The sequence below is a fragment of the Rhinolophus hipposideros genome, assembly GCF_964194185.1.
Source record: "Rhinolophus hipposideros genome assembly, chromosome: 15".
NCBI lineage: Eukaryota > Metazoa > Chordata > Mammalia > Chiroptera > Rhinolophidae > Rhinolophus > Rhinolophus hipposideros.
This window is the reverse complement of record NC_138061.1, coordinates 48,541,621-48,562,800: the sequence shown is the minus strand read 5'-3', so window position 1 is coordinate 48,562,800 and position 21,180 is coordinate 48,541,621. Positions and strand designations below refer to the sequence as shown.

Below are 21,180 nucleotides of genomic sequence, written 5' to 3'. Positions count from 1 at the left end.
ACACTGCCGGTGGGGATGAAATGATTTGGAAAACAGTTTGCCAGTTTCTTAAAAAGTTAAACATGCACCTACTATATGGGTCAGCCAACTACTCCTAGAGAAAGGAAAGTACCTGTCTATACAAAGACTCACAATAGTTTTATTCGAAACAGCCAAAAACTGGAAACCACCCAAATATCCAACCACAATTTGGGTTAACCAGCTATGGTGCATCTATAAATGGAATACTATTCAACAATAAAAAGGAATGAACAATTGATGTACATTAAACACAGGTGATTTTAGAATAATCCTGCTGAATGAAAGAAGCCAGATAAAAAGCAGTACATACTGATGATTCCATTTATACAAAACCCCAGAAAATGCAAGCGACTCTCTGGTGACAGAAAGCAGATCAATGGTTGCCTAGGGAGAGAGATGGCACAGGGAAGCCCAGGAAGGAGGAATGACAAAGGGACAGGAGGAAACTTCTGGAGTTGATGGATATGTTCATTATCTTATCTATTAGAATTTCACAGGTTTATATACATATGTCAAGCTTATCAAAGTATGTACTTTAAATATGTGCAGTTTATTGTATATCAATTATACCTCAATAAATTTGTTTTTAAAAACCTCATGGAACTGTAAAAAAGGTTTGTATTGGAAAAGAAGTGTTAAAATGAACAGTATTTTTCTCATCCATTTTTTCAGTATGTTGGGTTATATAGAGTACCTCAAAGTGAAAGAGGAAGCGATTATGAGGTGTGATCAAAAACTACAGTGAATGTTTAAATTTTTTTAAAAAATGTATTACAGTAAAAGACACATTGCCATTAATCCCCCTCAACATACGCCCCCTCACTTCAAACACACTTATCCCATTGTTTTTGCCACTTTTCTGAAGCAGTTCTAGAAGTCCTCTTTCACGAGTGTCTTTAGTTGCACTTCCGTGGCTTCCGCGATGTCCTGAATTGATTGAAAAAGCTTTGCCTTTCATGGTCATTGTGACGTTGAGGAAGAGCCAGAAGTTGCACGGTGCCAGATCCGGTGAATAAGGTGGATGAGGACACACTGTCATGTTTTTATTTGACAGAAATTGCCATACCAGAAGCGATGTGTGACACGGAGCGTTGTCATGATGGAAGATGAAGTAAAGACACTCACAAAAGAGGACTTCCAGAACTGCTTCAGAAAGTGGCAAGAACGATGGGATAAGTGTGTTTGAAGCAAGGGGGAGTATTTTGAGGGGGACTAATGGGCAATGTGTCCTTTACTGTAATAAATTTTTTTATTTAAACATTCACCATATCTTTTGATCACACCTCATAATTAGTAGTCATTTGACAAATCTTAGTAAATTTAGAGGGGCATATTTTTCAAAAAATGAGAGAGTTAATGACTCCATTACGCAGGTAATAAATCTTTTTGCAATTCAAGTGTTTTCCAATTCTCTGCTTATAACAAAGTTGCAGGAGTACCTAATTAAATTGGCAGCTGATAGAAAAAAATTTTAATGTCGTAATGAGAGATCATGATGTGATTTTTGGCATATTACTCAGAAGTTTCATAGAATCAAGTGACATTACTCTAGCAAAAATTCACCTCCATCTACTAGTTTATTTGAATACAAATCCTCGATGCCCACATTTATAAGAATGAAAATGTATTATTTGAAAATAACAATAAAATAGAAAAACTTGTAAATGTCACCAAGAAAAATATGTAAGATATTCATAAACACTACAATTGAGAAAGGAGACAATTACTGATGAAGACAAGGCTTTTAAATATTTAGGGGAATAATACAAATGGTTTTACATTAATATGTTTGAAAATCTTGACAGAAGATTTTCTGCCTGTGCGTTATTCTGGGAAAACGTTGGTAGTTTACCAAAATTGACCCAAGGAAAACAACGAATCCAGAAAAGACTAATAAACATAGAATAGACTGGAAAATGCACGCAAGATTCATCTCTAAAAAATACCAGCCCAATTTTAAGAGGTCTATAAAACCTTCAAGGAACAGATAATACAGGAATTACATGAACTGTTCCAAAATGTTGAAAAAAATAGAAAGCTACCTAACACATTTATAAGGCTATCACCACTTGTTAACAACAACACTAAAAGGATAATATAAGAAAAAAAACAACAACACTTATAAAAATAGATGCAAAAATCCTTTAAAAATATTAAGAATTCAAACTCAGCAAAAACACCGCGACCAACTAACATATACTTAGGAATACAAGAATTATTCAACATTGAAAGATCTGTTAATGTACTTTTCAATGTTAACATATTTTTAAAAATCTGACTGTCTCAATAGATGCCAAGAAAACATTTTAAAATTTAAAATCTATTCAAGACTTTTTAAAATTAGCAAACCAGGAATAAAAGAAAATTTCTTCAACATGATAAAGTGTTTCTATTTGGAACCTAGATCAAGAATTACATTAGTGAAATATTAGAAATAGTCCCATTAAATTCAGAAAGCAGCAAAGATTATCATTCCAAACATTGTACAGGAGAGTCTTATTGTATAAGACAAGAAAAATACTAATTATAAATATCAAAAAGAAATTAAACAGTAATTTTCAGATAATATGATCATCTACCCCCAAAATCTGAGAAAATTATAAAAAAAAAAAGAAAAAAGGTTATTAGAAATTTTAAGTTTAGGAATGTAGCCAAGTTCAAGCAAAAAAAAATATTTTTTTCTACATTGGCCATAATCAATCAGAAACTCAGGAAAAAATTCATCATTGTAAACACTTAAAAAGCCATTAATAAACTCAATGAGAAATAGGCATGGCTTATAAGAAGAGTATTAATAATTTTTATTGAAAGACACAAAAGGATCCTATTCCTTAATAGGAAAATAATATTGTAAAAGAGTCAATTCTCCCTGTCAGCCAATACATTAAATGTAATCCCAATCAAAATATCAATGGAATTTTAAAATAAAACTTGACATGTTGACTCAAATTCATTTGGAAATAAAAGTAGGAAATGAAAGAAGGGAGGGTGGAAGGAAGGAAGGAAGGAAATGAGAGAACTTGAAAAGATGAATGGAAGAGAATAAAGAATACAGATAAAGATTATGATGCCTATGCAGTGAAAGAAAACACAATCCAACTCACTTAAGCACAAGGGGAATTAATTGGCTTGCTAATTAAAAGTTCTTGGGGGGTAGGGCTTCCTGGCTCTGGGCATGTGACGCAGGAACTCAGTCAACCTCTCTCAGCTCAGTTCCATTGGCCTTCATGTGTTGGTTTCATTCCCAGGTTTGTTTTCTCCTCCAAACTGTGTGACAACTATAGCCACTTCCAGCCTCTCCCTTTAAGTTCAACAAGAGTAGTTAAGACTTCTGGTCACTCAGGCAAGTGCCCAGGATGAGGTCTGGTTGGGCCTAATTAGCCAGCTGAGTCCCATGCCCAGCCCTGAGTCAATGGCAGTGCTTAGGACAGTGAGATGGGCACTTTGGCTCAAGCCGTCGTCCCTGTTTCTCCACAGGATGGAAAGTCAGAGATGGCTACTGGAAGAGGAATGGATGCTAGGAGCAATGACAACCACACGTCCACTCTATGGCCCCATGTATACATGGGGATCCTAATGTACAAAGACGTCTGTAGTTAAGGAGTTCGATAAATAATGGGGGGCCAGCTGGATACCCACTTGGAAAGGAAAAATGAATTATAGTCTCTACCGCATGTCATTCACACACAAAAATATTGCAGGGGAATTAAAGCATTAAACATAAAAGTCAAGATTGTACAAATATTCAAAGAAAACACAGGAAATAGGTACGTAAGCTTGGGTAGGGAAGATTTGCTTACACAAGACATAAAATAGAAAATGCATCAATTTAACTTCATAACTTACAACTTCACCATGCCAAAATACACTCTAAAAAAGTGACGAGATAAACTGGGAGAAAGAATTGCCTATATAGCTGTCTATCTGTATCTATAAACGAAACAGATTGTATTAAAAATGCTTATTAATTAAAGACAACCCAGTAGAAAAATAAGCAAATACATGAGAGAAAACCCAAATGGCCAAAAAAATATGAAAAGATGTTCCATCTCCTTAGTAATTGGGAAAGTCATATTAAGATAAAAATAAAAGGGTTTTTTTTTTTATCAGATTGGCAAAAATTAAAGACTGGTGACCTCAAACATTGGGGTGGGCATGGGGAAATGGGTGTTTTCATAAACTATTGCTGTTTAATTACACCCAGAAGATGGCCTCATTTAGTTCAAAGAAAGAATGAAAATTACTTTTGGCCAGCGTAGACTCACTGTCACACAGGGTTTGTTGATGGGTGAGGTGGGTGGATGGTAGGAAAAGGAAAGAATAAACTAAGAGGAACTGCAAAGTGAAACTTAAAAGGCCCATGTCATAGATAATCTACCAGTATGACTCATAGGAAACAAGCATTTCTTGTGGGTGTTGAGGGGAACCTCTTTAAAGAGCACGAGGGTTTGAACAGCAAGTCCGAGAACCACAGACCTTGAGGGATGATTTTCAAAGTAGTCATGCTTTCCCCTCACCCTCTCCCCGATTAGGGCACTTTTCCAGAAGAACTGACATTTCTCTCCCCCCTCATGGAAAATGTTAGAGAGGATTCCAGTACTCAAAGCTGGCTCCAGCATCCACCTCTGAAATGAGCAATGGCTTGGAATCACTCTCTGGGCCTCAGTGTCCCCATCTGTAAATGGGGATAATACTTACTTTGTAGTATTGTGGGAGTTTTGAATGTGATGATGACTGTAAAACCAAGCCCAGTCTGACAAAGTAAGTTCTCTAATAAAGAACATAATAAAATAAGCAAAGGTCATTGATCTGGTAAGGGAACAGCTACAGTGTAGGCTTATGTCGCAGAGGAACGGAAAGGACAGGCTCTCAGGGAACATGTGTGTCTGATATTTTAAAGCGAACAGTAATGCAACATATGAAAAATAAAATGTTACCATATTTGCAAATCAATAAGAAAAAGACAAACACCCCAAAGAAAAAGTCATACAATCATAAAAGAGAAAATACAAATGGCCAATAAACAAAAAAAATTCCAGCCTTCACTGTTACTGTTTCCCCGAAAATAAGACCTAGCTGGACAGTCAGCTCTAATGCGTCTTTTGGAGCAAAAATTAATATAAGACCCTGTATTATATTATATTATATTATATTATATTATATTATACCCAGTCTTATATTAATTTTTGCTCTAAAAGACGTATTAGAGCCGATTGTCCAGCTAGGTCTTATTTTCAGGGAAACACAGCAGTTTAAAAGAAATATCAAATTAAACAAGTACAAGATTCTATTATATTTTGAACCACCAAACTGGAAAGAAATTTTAAAAAATATATAATAGGCAGTCTGGCAGCAGTTGGGAAACAGTGTACTTATTAATTGTTTGAGACTGTAAAATAGGACATTTCTGCAGAACAAATAAAGGTGCATCTCAAAAACCTTTAAAATGGGCATTCTCTTTATTTAGGAAATAATCTGGGGTTTGCACCACAAACACAGATGTGAAGGCATCACCCCAGCTCACTATAAACTTCCCTCCACCCGTCCTCCGCATTTCCTACCCTCATGTCCACAGGGAAGGTTGAGAAACAATTTCCTGCCCCTCTGGTCACAGTCCACAGGATCAATGGCCCCTGCACGTTAGACAGGAGGACAGGGAAGTGCAGGAGAGAGAAAGACCACTTCCTCTGGCTAGAACTGGAACATAGGAAGTTGGAAACCGGGGTGGTCCTTTTCCCCAAGTAGTGTCAGAGAAGGTTGACCTTCACCAGAAAAAAGGACACGACAGATGCCCAGAGAGACAGAGGCAAAAGTGAGGGTGTGTTGTGCAGGCCCTCAGAACGGCCGACAAGATGGGATTAGAGGTGCAGATTTATTTGGGGACCCTTCTATGAAGGGTAAAGGAGGAAGCAGGAGGCAGGAAAGGCCTTTGGGCCATGGTGTGAGTTGACTCCGGGAAAGGAGAGCAGGAAGAGGCCCACACTGCCTGCGGCTCTGAGGACCTCTTGGCAGACCAACAGCGAAGCCCGTGCAAGACTGCCGGATGGAGGATCACCGGGTGGGTGGAAACCACTGGGCTCTCGTGGCCCTAGGAACCGCCCCCCGCCGAGCTCAGTCCTTGTGTGGAAGCAGCCTGAGCAAGGAGAGTGCGGGAGGGAGGGAAGCAAGGCCGTGGCAGGTGTTGGATCAGAAGGCAGCAGCTGGAGGTTGTGTTACTTGCTTTCCGCAGCAGGTTCTCCTGAAAGGAGTGCAGGCCATGCATCCCCATGGACGCCACAGAGGGCTTCTGGGTTCCCTGGACAGTCTTCCAGGTCCCAGTTCTGCTCTTCCCCAGGCCCTGCTGCACACCTGCCAACGCTCCCATGACATCCTGCCACTGACTAGTTTTACAATCCCCTTATTCGCTTCCGGTAGCTGGGGCTGTTTTCAGGAATATGCAATCCCAGGAGCTCCATTCCCTGCACAAAGAGTTGTGTTTGATGATGTCCTCTGAGGTACTGTTTATAAATTTTAACATTAAAAATAACCCACACGTAAGGTTGACAGGGTTTTAGGCTACACAGATGTATGCATTTGTAAAATCAAATGGTACACTTAAGATTTGTGTGTTTTTTGGACAAGATGTGTGGGTGAGTGGGGTACTACCCCAAGCACTTGGAGAGAGACTTTGCAAAGTTGGTTAAAACTGATGGTGTGCTTACTACATGGCGGGTGCTGTTCTAAAGTTTGACACATAAGCACTCACTAATCAGAGGTTTCCGGGGCCATAGACCACAGGAGCTACTGAAATGTGAGCCAGTACTGACCATGTCACTGCTACCTGTCCTCCACAGGCTGGAGCAGGCCTGGGGAGCTTGGGGGACATACCTGTGAACTTCCACCCGTTCCTGCGTAGCCCGTCTCAGAGCCCCTCAACCCAGACAGAGAAGTGAGAACCGCCATAGCCGCTCACACACACAGCCTGGTGCACACACTTCCTCACTTGAATTCAGAAACCACGGGAAGCATTCTAGGACTCGGCTGTGCTGGGAAATAACCCGGAGAGGCCTTCCCTCCCAGTCTGGGGGGATAACCAACTCCAGTGCAGTGGGGGCTCTGGAGTCCATTCTGACCATCCCCAGCTGACCTCCTAACTACATCCCACAGGGCCTTGTTCTTCTAATCCTGGAAGCGCTTGGTAGAAGCCTGAGGCCAGTGCTCTCTCGGTCTCCCTCTCCCCACTGCCTTTTTTCATACCAATCTCAATACAAGAGTGTTCAAATACCTAGGGGCCTGACAGGGCCAAGGGTGCCTGTGGGGCGGGGAGGGATGAAAGGAGGAAACAGAGGCTGAGGTCCCTTCATAACTACTGAAATTCCACGTTGTTTCATTTCCCTAGATATAGCAGTCCTTCACATGTTAGTGTGAATTAGCCTGTTATGATGCTTTCTTTCAGGAGGGGCTCAGTATAACAGCCCTGAGAATCCTGAGTTGCAGATGTGAGGAAGAAGAGAGATGTCTGGAAAAAGCCACCTTCTCTAAGCACAGAGAGTGCTAAGGAGAGGTGTTCTCGACTCACCCTGCCCACCTACACTTACTCTGAAGGAATAGGGATCCCAGCCTGCATCTATTAATGCCTGCCCCACACTAAAGACAATCAGCAGCCAGGTGCACTTTACATTTAGCTGTTTTTAATGCTCAAAGCTCTGTACAAAAAAAAAAAAAAGAAAAGATCACAAATGAATCCTCACAACACCCCTGTGAGGTAGGTAGGCAAGTATTATTCTCCCATTTTACAGATGGTAAAACTGAGGCAGAGAGGTGAAGTGACTGGCCAGTGATTCCAGCACAGTTGAAAGTCAGGGTTGACTTTCGACACAAAGTCTACCTCCAGTTCATCCCCGATCTCTGACCCCTCACCTAGACTTTGTCTGCAAAGAAAAGTTTTTAATACATGCAAAAATAATAAAAATGAAAACAACAAATGTGAAAAGGTAGTGAGCAGACATACAGTAGTTTTGCAAAAGAATTCAGCCAAGATGGTCAAATAGTTTCCAATACTAGGTAGCTAATGAAAAACTTTAGCCTCTTCTCCCCTTTTCAAATATGACCACGGACACATCCACCTGTTTTTCCATAGAAGTGCATGTGCCAGGGAGCCAAAGAGAAGCCTCCCTGGCCCCAATGGGCCAACCCAGGTGGACTGCCTCCCCACTGTTCAGCCCCTGGGTTTCAGCAGACCCCTGTCGCCAAAGGAAGAGCTGCAAGGCTCAACTCAACACCGCCTGCTTCTTCTGCCTTCCAAGCAGCTTTCCCACTGTCTGGACAGCGCAGAGCCTGGAGGCCTCTAACTCAGCAGCACGTGACCCCTTCTGTTCCACTCTGGGTGGCTTTGTTACTTTAAAGGCGTCTGTACCCAGTTTCCTTGCCTTGCATGCCCCATCTCCAGCCTGGAGACTTCAAGAAGGATGACCACATGGTCTGGTAGGTCCCACGGAGGCGCTAACTCGCCTTCCTTTCCCCCCACCTCTCCTGGTGGGCAGCTCAGTGGTCCTTAGTAAGGATGGTCTGGAATCCAGGTGACCCTCACGCCATCCTTAGCCCACTTTCACACATTCCACTGTTCACTCAGGTCACCCAGCAGCCCTGGGAGAGACGAGCCCAGGGCCATCTTGGGCTGGTAGGCAGGGAGGAGGTGCAGAGGGACCCCCAGCTGGGAGCTTTGCCTTCCTCAGCACCCCCCACCTGGGCTCCCAGGCAAATGGAGCTGGCCTCTTCCACAGGGATGCATTCACCTTCTGGGAGCTCTTTCTTCCCCTGAGAGGGGCTCCCTGATGTTTCCAGCTCCTTAGAAAACTCCAGTCCTACCAGCCCCAGAGGAGAAGTGGGGGGAAAGGAAGGCGAGTTAGAGCCTCCGTGGGACCTACCAGACCATGTGGTCATCCTTCTTGAAGTCTCCAGGCTGAAGATGGGGCATGCAAGGCAAGGAAACTGGGTACAGATGCCTTTAAAGTAACAAAGCCACCCAGAGTGCTGTCCACCCCCCAGGGAGGCAGAAAACCTAGGTACTAGTCAGGTCACTAAAGTAGAAAAGCCAAGAGGGAGAGCAGAGACAGAATGAAAGAGAAGGAAACCCAAATGGGCTGGTTGCTGTGCACCGGGGGCTTGCCAGGCTGCTCTGAGACGGGAGCAGAAGGAGAGGATGGAAGCAGAAGTGGCAAGTAGCTTTGACCAGCAACTTGGGAAATGAGCTCCTTGGAGGGCTGATGCCAGCCCTGTCTGCGAGGCGTACATACGCGGCCTTCTTGGAGGCTGGCCACACGCCTGTCATTTACAAGGTACGACTGTGCATGAATTGACCTATAAAAAGCTCTCTCAAAAATGGGGTCTCCATCCAACCCCAGTTTCTCTGGGAAGCTGGGGGACCATTTCCTCAGAGACACTTCAGTGACGAGCACCTTGGGTGCCCCCAGCCTTCGTGGTGCCCTGTGGCAAGGGACAGGGGCAGGGTGAACACATCTTACAGGAAGTCCCCAGCCGTGAAGGGCTCCAGGCTGTGGCTCTGCTCCTGCCACCGGCAGCGCAGCCTTGAGAAGGGCTTGTCCTCCACACTCTCGAGCTCGGGGAAGCCCAGCTGGTTGAGGATCTCATAGACTCCGGCCTTTGATGCCACCTGGGGAGGACAGCAGAAATGGGGGAAGCATTCCAGGGGAGGCAGGGTGTCATTTGGGCCACGCTGCCCCCCCTTCATGCCATCATCCTTCCCTCACTGGACTCCAAAGCACTCAGCACTGCCTCCTACCAGCTCAGCACCTGAACAAGTTTGCATTTTAACTGCTGTGAACTGCTCTGAGCTTCAGTGTCCTTAGGACAGGGTTACCAGTCTCTCCCGCCCAGGATCACAGTATAGGGCTACACAAGCAGTGAGAGCACTCTGCAGATGGAGAGCTGCACGGGAGGCCAAGCACACCCTGTGCTGTGTCGCCCTGACGCTCCTACCGGGACACTCAGGAGCACAGGGAAGGGGCATTACAGCTGGGGCCCGCAGGGAGGGCTGAGGCAGGCAGTGGGGACCCCGGAGCCAGCCAGAGCCCTTTGGCTGTGAGTTACGGCTATGGGCCTCCACTCCACAGGTCAGCGGGGGCCTGTTGTTGCCCAGTGGCCTGGGCTCTGGCACTAGACGCAAACCGTTCAACAAGCAGCCCCTTTCTCACCTCACCATCCTGGGGCGGGGTGGGGGGGGGGGAGGACACAGGATCCACTCAGAACAAAAGTCCCGGGGCAATCCTCACCAGCACCTGCCACTCATCGCCAGGAGAGAGGGGTCCTGAGGCTGGAGCCCACATCCCTAAATGGACCAGCAGTTCTCCCCTTTCTTGATCCCCCCAACACCCACCACCCAGGTTCGGCTCCCCCCAGCCCCTGGCTCCCGATTTCCACTCTCCAAGCACAACTGCACAGGAAAACCCTCGGTCCCACCGCCTCCTCCCGACCAGGGGCTCAGAGAGGAAGCGAAGCCCAGGCCTGCTCAGAGGGCAACCTTGCTGTGACCCACCTCCATCAGGTCTCCTGACTCAAAGCTCACCCACAAGCGGGCCACGCTCAAGGCTTGTCTTCAGCACAAGCACACAGCAGCCACCATTCCTGCCACGGGGCCCGCAGTGGCCTCCCTGCCTCCGATCCCTCGCAGCTCTGGGCCCATCCACACACCTGCCTAAGCCCAGACCTTTCCCTCACCGACTCTGGCTGGGGTCTCTGTTAGTTCCCCACACACCTTGGCTCCTCCCTCCTGCTCAGTCATCCTCATCGAACTTTTTACCCACTGCCTGCCCAGCGCAGACACTGCCATGGGGACCCAAGGTCAAACAAGACAAAAACGTCGGTCAAATGGGAGAGAGCATGCTTCGCGCTCCACAGGGAGCCTGTTCCCACTGGGGTCCCTGCAGCCGCTGCCCAGGGCAGCCTCAGCCGCCTGCCTCTCACCTCCCGCATCCAGGTGCTGAAGTGCCTCTGCCAGGAGTCGGCCTTCTCCAGGTGGAGGTAAGCGTTGAAGAGCACCAGGTAGGCGTAGCGCTCCAGGTACTGCAGGCTCCGCAGCTGCAGCCTCTGGGCCTCGTCCTCCGACTTCGCTGCCTTCGCCTGGAGGGTGGCGCCGCACAGTGTCAGTGTGGGGTTCGTCCCTGGCCAACACACACGGACATACACACCCCATGCTGCACACACACATCACACACATCACACACTCCATACACACCCCACTCCACACAGATACACTCAGACCACTCACACACATACCACACACATACATACCACACACACACACACACACACACACACACTCGCCCTCTATTGCCCTCACCACCAAGGTGGGGACAGCAGGAAGGGATTGAGATGGCAGAGCCAAGGGGATCGCTCTTGCCCAGGAGTCAGAAACCCACTTCCTACCTGGGACATGTGGACAGGTTACCTGGCCTCCTTCAACCCTTGCTTTCTCATTGTGAAATTACAACCATCGTCCTGTTCTGAGGGGCAACCAGACGAGGACAGGCTGCCACAGGAAAGCTCTATGCAGGCACCCTCCATTGAGCCTAAGGTGTGAGAGGCCCTACCAAGTGGCAGGCCCCCAGCCCCGAGACTGGACACAGCTCTAACCACTAGACGGGACCCTTACTGCCAATCCTGTCAGCCCCAGTGTGACATCTCCCCGGCCCCCGACTCATCTAGGACTAGAGGAAAGACTCCTGCTCCCCCTCTCCCAAGCCCTTGGGCCTCCCTCAGGGAGGGGTGGGTATGAAGTCTCTCATCAGTGGCCTGGGAAGAGGGCAGCAGCAGTGGTCAGCAAAGCTAAGCTCTCTGACTTCTGGATACAGCTTGGACCCTCTCGCCTCCCTCAGCCTGGGCTCTGTGGCCTCCAGCTGTTCCTAAGGGTGAGTTCATCTCTGCCTGGGAATAGGGAGAAACCCCAGCTTGGCGTCTGACCCAGACTGGTCCCTGAGCTTGTTTTGCATATTTTCAGATGGCTCAGAATCAGAGGCAGCAGGGCGTGCCTATGGCGTTCGGATCCCAGTGCTCTCCCTCTCCAAGGCTGGAAGGCCACCGGGGCCAAGGGTCAGCAAGAGAAGCAGCAGCTCAGGGAAGGGAGAGCAGGGACAGCCGAGCAATTAAAGGGTTCCCAGAGAGCATGGGGTTCAGCTGGGCCGTGAGGGCCCGGCTGGACCTGGATGGAAGAGTGAGCACCAGATGGAGTGGAGGAGGTGAGGATGGCGCCCAGCAGGTGGGCACCAGAACGGGGCTGGCCTGGCTGGAACAAGGATGTGAAGGGAGAGGAGGGGGAACAGGGCTGGCACCCAGTGATGGAAATTACTTGACACCTAGGAAGTCGACCTTCCAGGCCAGCTTCCCCACCCTGACCAATCACACGGGACTCTCGGAAGGGGGAGCCATTGGGAAAGCTCCTCGGTGGTCTCTTTAGCCAGGGTGGAGCGCCGTGGCACTCATGCTGGGAGCCATAGAAGGTTTAGGGGTAGGAGTGACCTGTTAACAGAAGACTCATGGGAAATGAATGCTCAGGAGCAGGGGGACTGAAGGGGGTCCTCCCAAGGTTGTCCTTAGTGTAAGGGTCAGAAGCAGGCCGGGGACAGGCCCAGGATAGACGGAGCCAGCTGCCCCCCTTCGGGTCTCTCGGCCCCATACCTGACTGTGCTCCCCCACCCACTGCCCACCTGAGGAGAACACCATACCTCACCTCATACCCATACCCCCAGGCCTCCCCCCAGGGCCACAGCAGCTGTCTCTGCTCCAGGAAGAGGATGTGGCATGGGGGCCGTTCCCTCAGACACCAGGAACACCCGTGGGAGGGCACAGCCAGCCTGGGCCCTCCAGGAGCCAGGAAGGGCGGTATCCCAACAGCTGGGCCACAGCTGGAGGTCTTTCCTTGCAGGCACACGATGTCAGCCTCTGGTCACTGTGGGAAGGCTCCCAGGTGGGCCCCCCCCCCATGGCCCAGACATGACACGGCCACAATCCCACAAACCGGAAGTTACAGTGGGCCTGCTTTGGGGGCCTATGGTCCCACCCCTCACTTCTGCCTCAGATAACTCAGCCTTCGGCACGTCGGCCGTCTTTGCTCCTCGGGTGGCATCAGTGGACAGTAACTTGCATGGCCAGCCCACCCATACCATGCATAAGGAGCTCTGGGGGCAGGGGGCTAGTGCAAGGCGGGAAAGGAGACAGGGAGAGGGCCCAGGAGGGCGCAGGGACCCCCGGCCAGTGCTCTGACTCCCTCGGAGACAGGAACTGGGTTCTGGTCCTGGTTCCGCCATTTAAACTCTCAGACTCCCCGCCCCATTTCTGGAAGCAGAGTTGCTCAGGAAGGTATGAGGATGCAGCTGGACACGATGAAGAGCCACACAAGTCCATTCATTCATGGAACAGGAGGCAGGGCTGACACATACACACAGGCCCTGCCCGAGACGCTGCTGATGGTGGTGGTTGGGCGTGGGGGTAGAAGACAGACACAAAGCACCCGGAGTGGCCGGGTCGTGGGATCAAGGAGGGTGGGTAACTGAATTTGGGAGGGTATCAAAGAGGTGATATTTGAGGTGGTTTAGGCGGAAGGGAGACAGAAAGGTGCCCTGAGGGTGGGAAGGAAAGGGGTTAAAGAATGAGGTATCTCTGAGGTAGCCAGAAAGCGAGGGGCTTATAGCAGCAGGAAAAGGGGTGATGATGGAGCAACGTCCAGAGGCCAAGCCAAGCCCTGACTCTACAGGCAAGGGGGCCAGTGAAGGCTTCTGCTGAGCTGGAGGTTAGGAACGGCCCCACTGCTGCTGCAAGAAGATGACGTAAAGGGTGGGGGGGGGGGCAGGGACAGGCTGCCTATTGCTTTAATGACCAACTGAGTGCTCAAAACAGGTACATGCAATTTTGTTTAGAATTGAACCAAAAAAAAAAAAAGGTTTTACCTAATACAAACTGTGGCCAATACAGTGCAGCTCTGGTATCTCTATGGATGGGTATTTCACACTTCACTGTGCTAGGCATTCACCATCCCGTCCCTTCTGCTGCTTCCCCAACTCCATCCAAAGGCCTGGAGCCCATTTAAAACCATTTTCTTAGAAAGAAGGAGAGGAAATCACCCACAGGCCCATCAGGCAAGAGCCATTTTAAACCACTTTCAATTAAAGAGCTCAGGAGAAACGTCCTGAGGGCATGGAAAGCCCTGTGCTCAGGACTGGCCTGTGGACACAGCCCCAGCGGCCCTGCCCTCTCCGTGCCCCTGATCCTGTGGGGCCAGGCCTGCTGCCCTCAGAGCCACCAGTGTGGATTGGGTCTGAGCAACACTCAGGGTGGAGAGGCTAAGTGATTCCTTCTGAGCCCTACTGGCAAGGTAAGGTAGAATTATCTCCAAATTCAGACCATGGACTGGGTAAAGGTGACGCCTGACACTCCCCGGAAGGTTCCGTGGGCACATCCTGCCCGATCGAAGTCTGTGATTTGAGACAATGTCCTATCTTCCTATCAAGGCCCCGGTTTCCTTAAAATCACCCATGTTGGCACTGTCTGGGCAGGAGGACAGGCCAGCCTCCTCCTCCCGATAAAAATAGTGGAGCTGTTTTTAAATGGCTTGGCAGGCCAGGCTGTCATTAGTTGTGGTGCAGCAGGCAAGGCTTCCTTGTCCACTGGGACGGAGCCCTAAAATAGAAGGGGCCTGGGAAAGGTGGCCAGGGTGCTGGGCATTGCAGGCCTCTCAAACCTGCATCAACGCGGGCCCAGCGTGGCCAGCAGCGGCTCTCTCGAAGCTCCGCTCTTTGCTGGGCCACCTGGGACAGATCCACTGAGGCCAGGCCGGGAGCCTCCCCAGGTGTGTCCAGGGCCCACCAGATGCCATGTGCAGGGCTGAGCGTATCACAACCCGATCTGATTATCAGATTCTACTCTGCTCTCCCAGCAACCCCAAGAAGGAAGAGAGACATCCCATTTTGCAGATGAGGCTCGTCAAGGTTATGTGACTGCCCAAGGACACAGTGCCAAACTGGGACACAAACTCTAAACTCCCAGCTCTCCTACCACCTGGCCCCTTTCACCACAGTCAAGCACGCCAGGCCTCGCTCTTGCCTCGGTACTTTTACCCTTCTCCTCTCCTGCCTGGAAGGCCCTCCCCACTCCGGCCTAGCTGGGCTCGGCTTGTTCTCCAGGACCAGGACAAGCCTGCTCTGATACCTGTCACCCCTCAGCCCGTCCTCGTCAGCCTCCTCTGCTTTCCAAGACATGATTGGCCTTGACAGGGGCAAACCAGGGACAGGCACCGGATTACAAGCAGGTTTGTACCTCCCTCCTCCCCTCGGGTTGGTACGCAGCAGGTGCCTGGTTGGGCTCTGAGCACTGACCTCCTGGGTCATCTCATCCTGTCCCATGCTTTCACTGTCATCTAGAACTACATTCTAGACAACTGGGACTCCAGATGCAGATATGCCACTGTCTGATCAGGGCTTCCCCAATGTACCAAACATGTCCCAAACAGGCCTGCCCAGCTCTGCCAAACCTGCCCCACCCACACGGATGCCCATCTCAGTGGTAAGTCCGCCTTCCTGCTGCTCAGGCCCAAACCTGACACACCTGACTTCTCCCTTCCTCAACTCCACACCCAACCAATCAGGGAATCGGGTCGACTATTAAAACTGCCCACCTCTCCCACCCTACCCCAAGCCACCTCATCTCAGTGACGGGTCTCCCTGCTACGCCTGTCACCCCAGTCACCCCCACTCCTGCTGCCTATTCTCAACACAGCACCAGAGTGAGAGTGATTCTGCTGGAACATTTAGTTGGCTCCTCTGTCCAACACCCTGCACTGGCCCCCCACCGGCACTCAGCATAGAAGCTAAAGTCCCTGTAATTCCGGACAAGGCACCTTCTGGGCTGCTCCCACCCCCCTGTACCCTCTGACCTCCTCTCCTGCCCCTCCCTGCTCCTCAAATAAAGCTCCTGCCTCAGGGCCTTTGCACTTGCCATGTCTTCTACCTGTCGCCAGAGATCCCTCCCTGCCCTCCTTCAAGTCTGTGTTCAAATGCCAGCTCCTCCTCAAGCCTCGTCCTGACCCCCTCCCCCCACAGCCCTATCACCACTCAACACACCCTGACTGTCACTGGAGTGTTGTTCCTCGTGTGTCTGCCTCACTGGAGTGTGGGTCCCATGAGGGCAGGGACTTCCGTGTCCTGGTCACGAGGCCTGGTCGGCACCAGCCCAGTGCCCGGTACTTAGGCGGTGCACAGTGTGTTTGCTGAATCAATGATGACGAACGCTGGCATCTCGCATCAGACTGCCTGCAGCCCCCTAGCTCAACCCCTTTGCGTTCCAAAAAGGGAGACCAAGGTTCAAGAGGGGAACTGACCTGCCAGGGCCACAGGGAGAGCTGGACATAGCATAGGCTCTAGGAAAAGAGAGCCCCCAAAGAAAACCAAAAGGAGCAAGAGAGGCGTCAATCGGAGCCACACAACATGCCACTACTGGAGACTCCCTGCTGCCCTCTCTCCCGCCCACTCAGCAGGAACAAGCACGGCCAGGTGACCTCTGCCCTCCAGCTGAGGCAGGGTCCAAGCTGAGCAGGCAGCCGAACACAGCCTCAAAGGTGTCTTTAAGGGGCAGGGCCCCAGAGCTCAGACCCCACTCTTCTTGGCACACAGTGGCCCCAAAGCTGTTAGCGCCAGCTGCTTCCAGAGGCTTTCCATGAGTCCCTGCAAACTCTGTCCTCAGGCCTATGTGGCAGCGGGGTCTGGAACACAAGGAAGCTTTCCATATGTTGTCCCCAGGAGAGAGAAAACGGCCCTCGACTCACAGGTGGGTAACTGGTTTCCCAAAGATGTCATTTTTTATTAAGCACTTTCCAAGCCTGAAGGTGCTAAACCTGGCGCGTGGCTTCTCTGTGTGCCATTCATTCAACAAACATTGTGCACCCTTAGGCCAGGCTCTGGGGCTCAGCTCCAGCAAGACCTGGTCCTGGCCCTCAGGAGCCCACTGTCTTTGGACCTAACCCAGTGAGCCAACCTGGCAGCCCCGCCCCCTCGCCACCACACCCTACACACCCACTCTCACCACACCCAGGCTGGTGTTCCCACCACCCTTCAGCGCAGGCAGAGCAGCGACAGTGACTCCAGGTGACAACAAAGTCAAGGCCCATGCAGGCCAAAGTGATCTTCCCGAGGTTGCATGGGGACTTCCTTGCAGAGAGCCAGGGCCAGAACCAGTTTTCCCGGACCCCAGGGCTCTTTCAGTTGCTGGAAAACAGCACCCTTTCTTGGAAGACCAACAGTGTGGACGAAGACCCAAAAGGTACAAAGAAGGTAGGGTCAGGTTTCCTATCTAATCATACAATGACTTAGTCAACCTTCCACCAATCCATCGGCTCACTAAACAGATATTTGTGGAGCCCTACTTGTGCCAGGAGGTGTGGAAGTCGGATTTCAGAGACGAGTGACTGCACAGTTAACAGAGATGAGCCCCGGAAGGCGGCACCTCTGGTGACACCCACAACCCTGACAATATACTAGGGTATGCTCGGGTTGAGATTTACACCCTTCCCAAACCACTGAAAATTCCCAGCCTTAGGGTGCACACTCAGAAACCAAGCCTGGCAGGGACACTCTAGGTATTCAATGGATGTATGCTGTTGAATAAACCAGGAAAGTACTCCGTCCCTGGGCAAACATGGTTCCATCTCAGCGACACAATGGGAAGGAAAAGAAAGCAAAAGAGGTCTCAGCTACTGAGAACATCTCTCTCTGTCTCTCTCTCTCTCCCCTCCTCCCTTTTCCCCCTCATTTTTGGCAGCCACTCACCAACCCACTGGCTCTATTTTGGGCTGGGTGTGAAAGAGCCTTGGGAAGAAACCCTTTCCTTCTGTCCTATTTTATGTGACAGCTCACAGCATTCCAGGGCTGCTCTAATTGCTCGGCCCAGGCCCTGGGGACACATTACCTACTGGAATGAGGTCTCCAGGGAATGACTTTGGCCAAGCCAGAGTCTTGAAGAGACTGTGAGAGACCCCACCTGGGGCTCAAAGCCAGAGCTGTCTCACTTTGTATGTTTCTTAGGATCATAGCCTTAGTCCTTGGGACACTGAACTGGATCTCTTTGACCTCTTAGCAACTCTGCACGAATCCAGGGCAGTATATGCAGTTAGGGGCTGGTGGCTTCCTCGCCAACCCTTCCTTTTTCCACCACAATGAAACTGCCCCCTGGGTCATGGCCATCACAGTGGAGGGAAAGAAACGCAGGCGGAGGAGGTGAGAGAGAGGTTCTGGCTCTGTCTCTGGCTGGTCACAAGACTTCATGAGGCCTCAGTGTCTCCTTCAGCAAAATGGGTCTAAAAACCCACCTTCATTTCCTCACCAACTCCTCTGAGGACCAAAGGAGACAAAATATAAGTTCTTAAAAAACTCAAAAAGTACTCCTCAAAGTTAAAGCATGCCAGTCTTTATAAAAGAAATCTCAGTTGGAAAACAAAGGACAGTTTACTTCTCTCTGTGTGGCTACCTTAACCTCAACAGACATTTGTGGAGCCCTTCAAACTCTTTCTGTCAGGACAGACGGGAGATACATTAGACTGTTTTAAATAAAGAACACGAATGTCACCAGCCAAGGCTAAGGAAAAGTGCCCCTGACATTAATGATTCTAAAGGGGCTTCCTCTAGGAGCCCTGACCTGGTTTCTGTCACAAATATTTTCCCTTTCCAGGCACAGCAGGAAACAACTAATTCACCAGATGATGGCCATCTTGGATTCTCCTCAGTGAGGGGCCCAGCCTTCTCTCTCCCAACCTCACGGAGTGACTTAGTTCAAAGGGATTTCTCTTTCTTTTTTCTCTTTGAGGCTGTTTTTTTAAATGCCCTGAGTATGTGGCCCTCTTCTACACACTGAGCGATCAGACCCTGATCCCATCTCACCAACATTCTAAAGAATGGAAGAGGCATCACTAGGCTACAGCCCCCAGAGGCTGGGCAGCTTGAGAGAGGCCGCGGCAGAAAGAGGGCCCAAGACTATTACACCAGGGAAGGTCAGTCTCTATGGAAACACTGTGTGTGGGTTTAGTCTCATAACCCCTCCACAAAAAGCCCTCTCCAAGCTGTACCCATCACACACATATGAAATGTGTCTTGACCTTTGGTCCTCTCTCCCCTATTTTGGCTGGAAATACAAGGGCAAGTATCATGGCTTCTAGTTCTTATTTTAACTCCCATTGAAGTTTGAGGTGGGCAGAAAGGTGAAACTGTGCCTCCTCCTCCTTGGGAGGCAGTGTGGCCCAGTGAAGAGGGCCTGATCTAAGAGTCGGGGGTCTCACCCTTCTCCTGCCATCTGCCAGCTGTGTGTTCTTGGGCAAGCCCCGTGCCTCCTTTCCTCAAACACAAAAATGGAGGGAACATTACATCCCGCCCTTGCTTAGGCACAGGCACAGAGTGAGGGTTGAGCTGGACTTTGCATGTGAGAATATACAGTCAGCACCCTTCGGGCGGGTTCTGAGGTAGCCGAGGAGATATTAGGACACGTCAGGGCTGGACCCTGGCCTCCAACCACTTTCAGCCTCCCCTCATGAGCCCCTGTCTTCCTTTCCCAGCCCACCCCTGCCCCAGTCACCAGACCTTCATCTAATCTGGTCTGGTTCCTTGTCTGCAGGAGCATTGGGACTCACTGAATCCAACATCCTTCCCCCAACTTTAGAGAGGCACCTCCCAACCCTCTAACGATGGGTAAATCAAGGGAAAAGCCAGCACTAGACCTATCTCCGGCTCCACTACACCTCCTGGACGTCTCTCTTCCTGGAAGTATTGTACTTAATTAATGTAGAGGGAATGACAGAGTCAGTATATCACCACTTTGCAAATCCCCAATGAAACAAGGAATCCAAGGGACGAGCACCAGCGTCTGAGAGGTGACAAGAGAGACCACAGGACCTTCCATGTCCCCAGGGAGCACACAGCACCACCATGACTACTTGGGAAAAAATGGAGCTGTATGTGACCAAGCCTCGGGCTCAAGAAGCACAGGGAGTGCAACACGGGCTGAGCTTTACCCGGGTGCAATTAGCAAGACCGAGGGGCAGAAGGCCCAGCATGACCATGCAATGGCCTCAGCAAATACACTTCCAGGGAAGAAAGGAGAAGTGTTCTAGTTTCAACACAACTTAAGGGCCACATCAACCAAATGCGCCTGGTGGATCTTCTCCAGATCCTGAACCAACTGGAAACAGACGTTATGAGACCAGTGAAAACATCTAAACACTGACGAGGCATTGGATGAGGAGGAGGAGAAATTACTGATGTTTTAAGTATGACAATGGTATTAGGATGATCTTTTTAAAAAGATTCCCCCCTCTTGAAGGTGTGTCTGAAAATATTTACAGAAGAAATAATGAGGTACTGGGACTTGCTTCAAAATAATCCAGTGGGGCAGGGGACAGTGGGGGAGCGGAGGGGGCTTTAGATGAAGTAAGACTGGCCCTGATTGGTAATTCCTGAAGTTGGGAGATGGGCAAACAGGGGTTCATGAAAATGTTCTCCCTACTTTGAAATTTTCCGGAATCATTTAAAAAAAAAGAGTAAGTTCCTACCTTTCAACTCAGTCACTAACACGACTTTCAAGAATCAGCCTGCAGAAATAATCTACACGGGTGCAAGAGCAACACGCACCGTGACAATCTCTGTATCCTCCCCCACCCAGAGAGCAGGTAGGTCTGAGGGGCCACATCCACAGCAGCCACAGGTGACACTGGGCCACTTCCGCTCGACTGCGTAGAAGGCCCACATTAAATGCAATAATGTAAAAAGCTCTTCAGCAAACAGGATAAAACATCATGAGCTGAAACTATTGACTAATTTGCCTCTCCTCCTTCTATTAGAACATAAGCTCAGTGAAGCTTCATCCACGGGTCCATCCCCAGACACAGGCCAGGCGCCCAGTAAGCGTGTGTGGGCAGAGCACACATTTACACGAGTGAACGTCCTCCAAGCAATACAGCCCGTGCACGCACCGTGATTACACCTATGAGTGTAATCACGTAAAGTGTGTGCAAGTGCACAGAGGCCAGAGAGGAAAAAAGCAAACATGAAAGGATCACTGGGCTGGCAAGAGTCTGGGACACTGGGTGGTCTCACATCGTCTCTATAACAACGAGCAAGCTACACAGTCCTC

The 21,180-nt window shown here is 49.7% G+C and overlaps 1 protein-coding gene across 11 annotated transcripts in view; it reads right to left on the bottom strand.

The window, feature by feature from the left end:
• Positions 1–7,670: 7,670 nt before the first annotated feature.
• The window catches only part of PALD1 (phosphatase domain containing paladin 1), an 88,032-nt gene continuing 74,522 nt past the window's right edge, over positions 7,671–21,180 (bottom strand). For 7 of the 11 annotated variants that reach the window (XM_081074087.1, XM_081074083.1, XM_081074082.1 and 4 more), the window contains exons 19-20: positions 10,984–11,139; positions 7,671–9,673 (exon numbers count right to left, since the gene is read on the bottom strand). In XM_081074087.1, coding sequence (XP_080930213.1) covers positions 9,521–9,673; positions 10,984–11,139 — 309 coding nt within the window. In that variant the 3' untranslated portion in view covers positions 7,671–9,520. The remainder of the gene's footprint in view (positions 9,674–10,983; positions 11,140–21,180) is intronic. The other 4 variants (XR_013994970.1, XR_013994972.1, XR_013994973.1 and 1 more) reach the window with 2 other exon arrangements.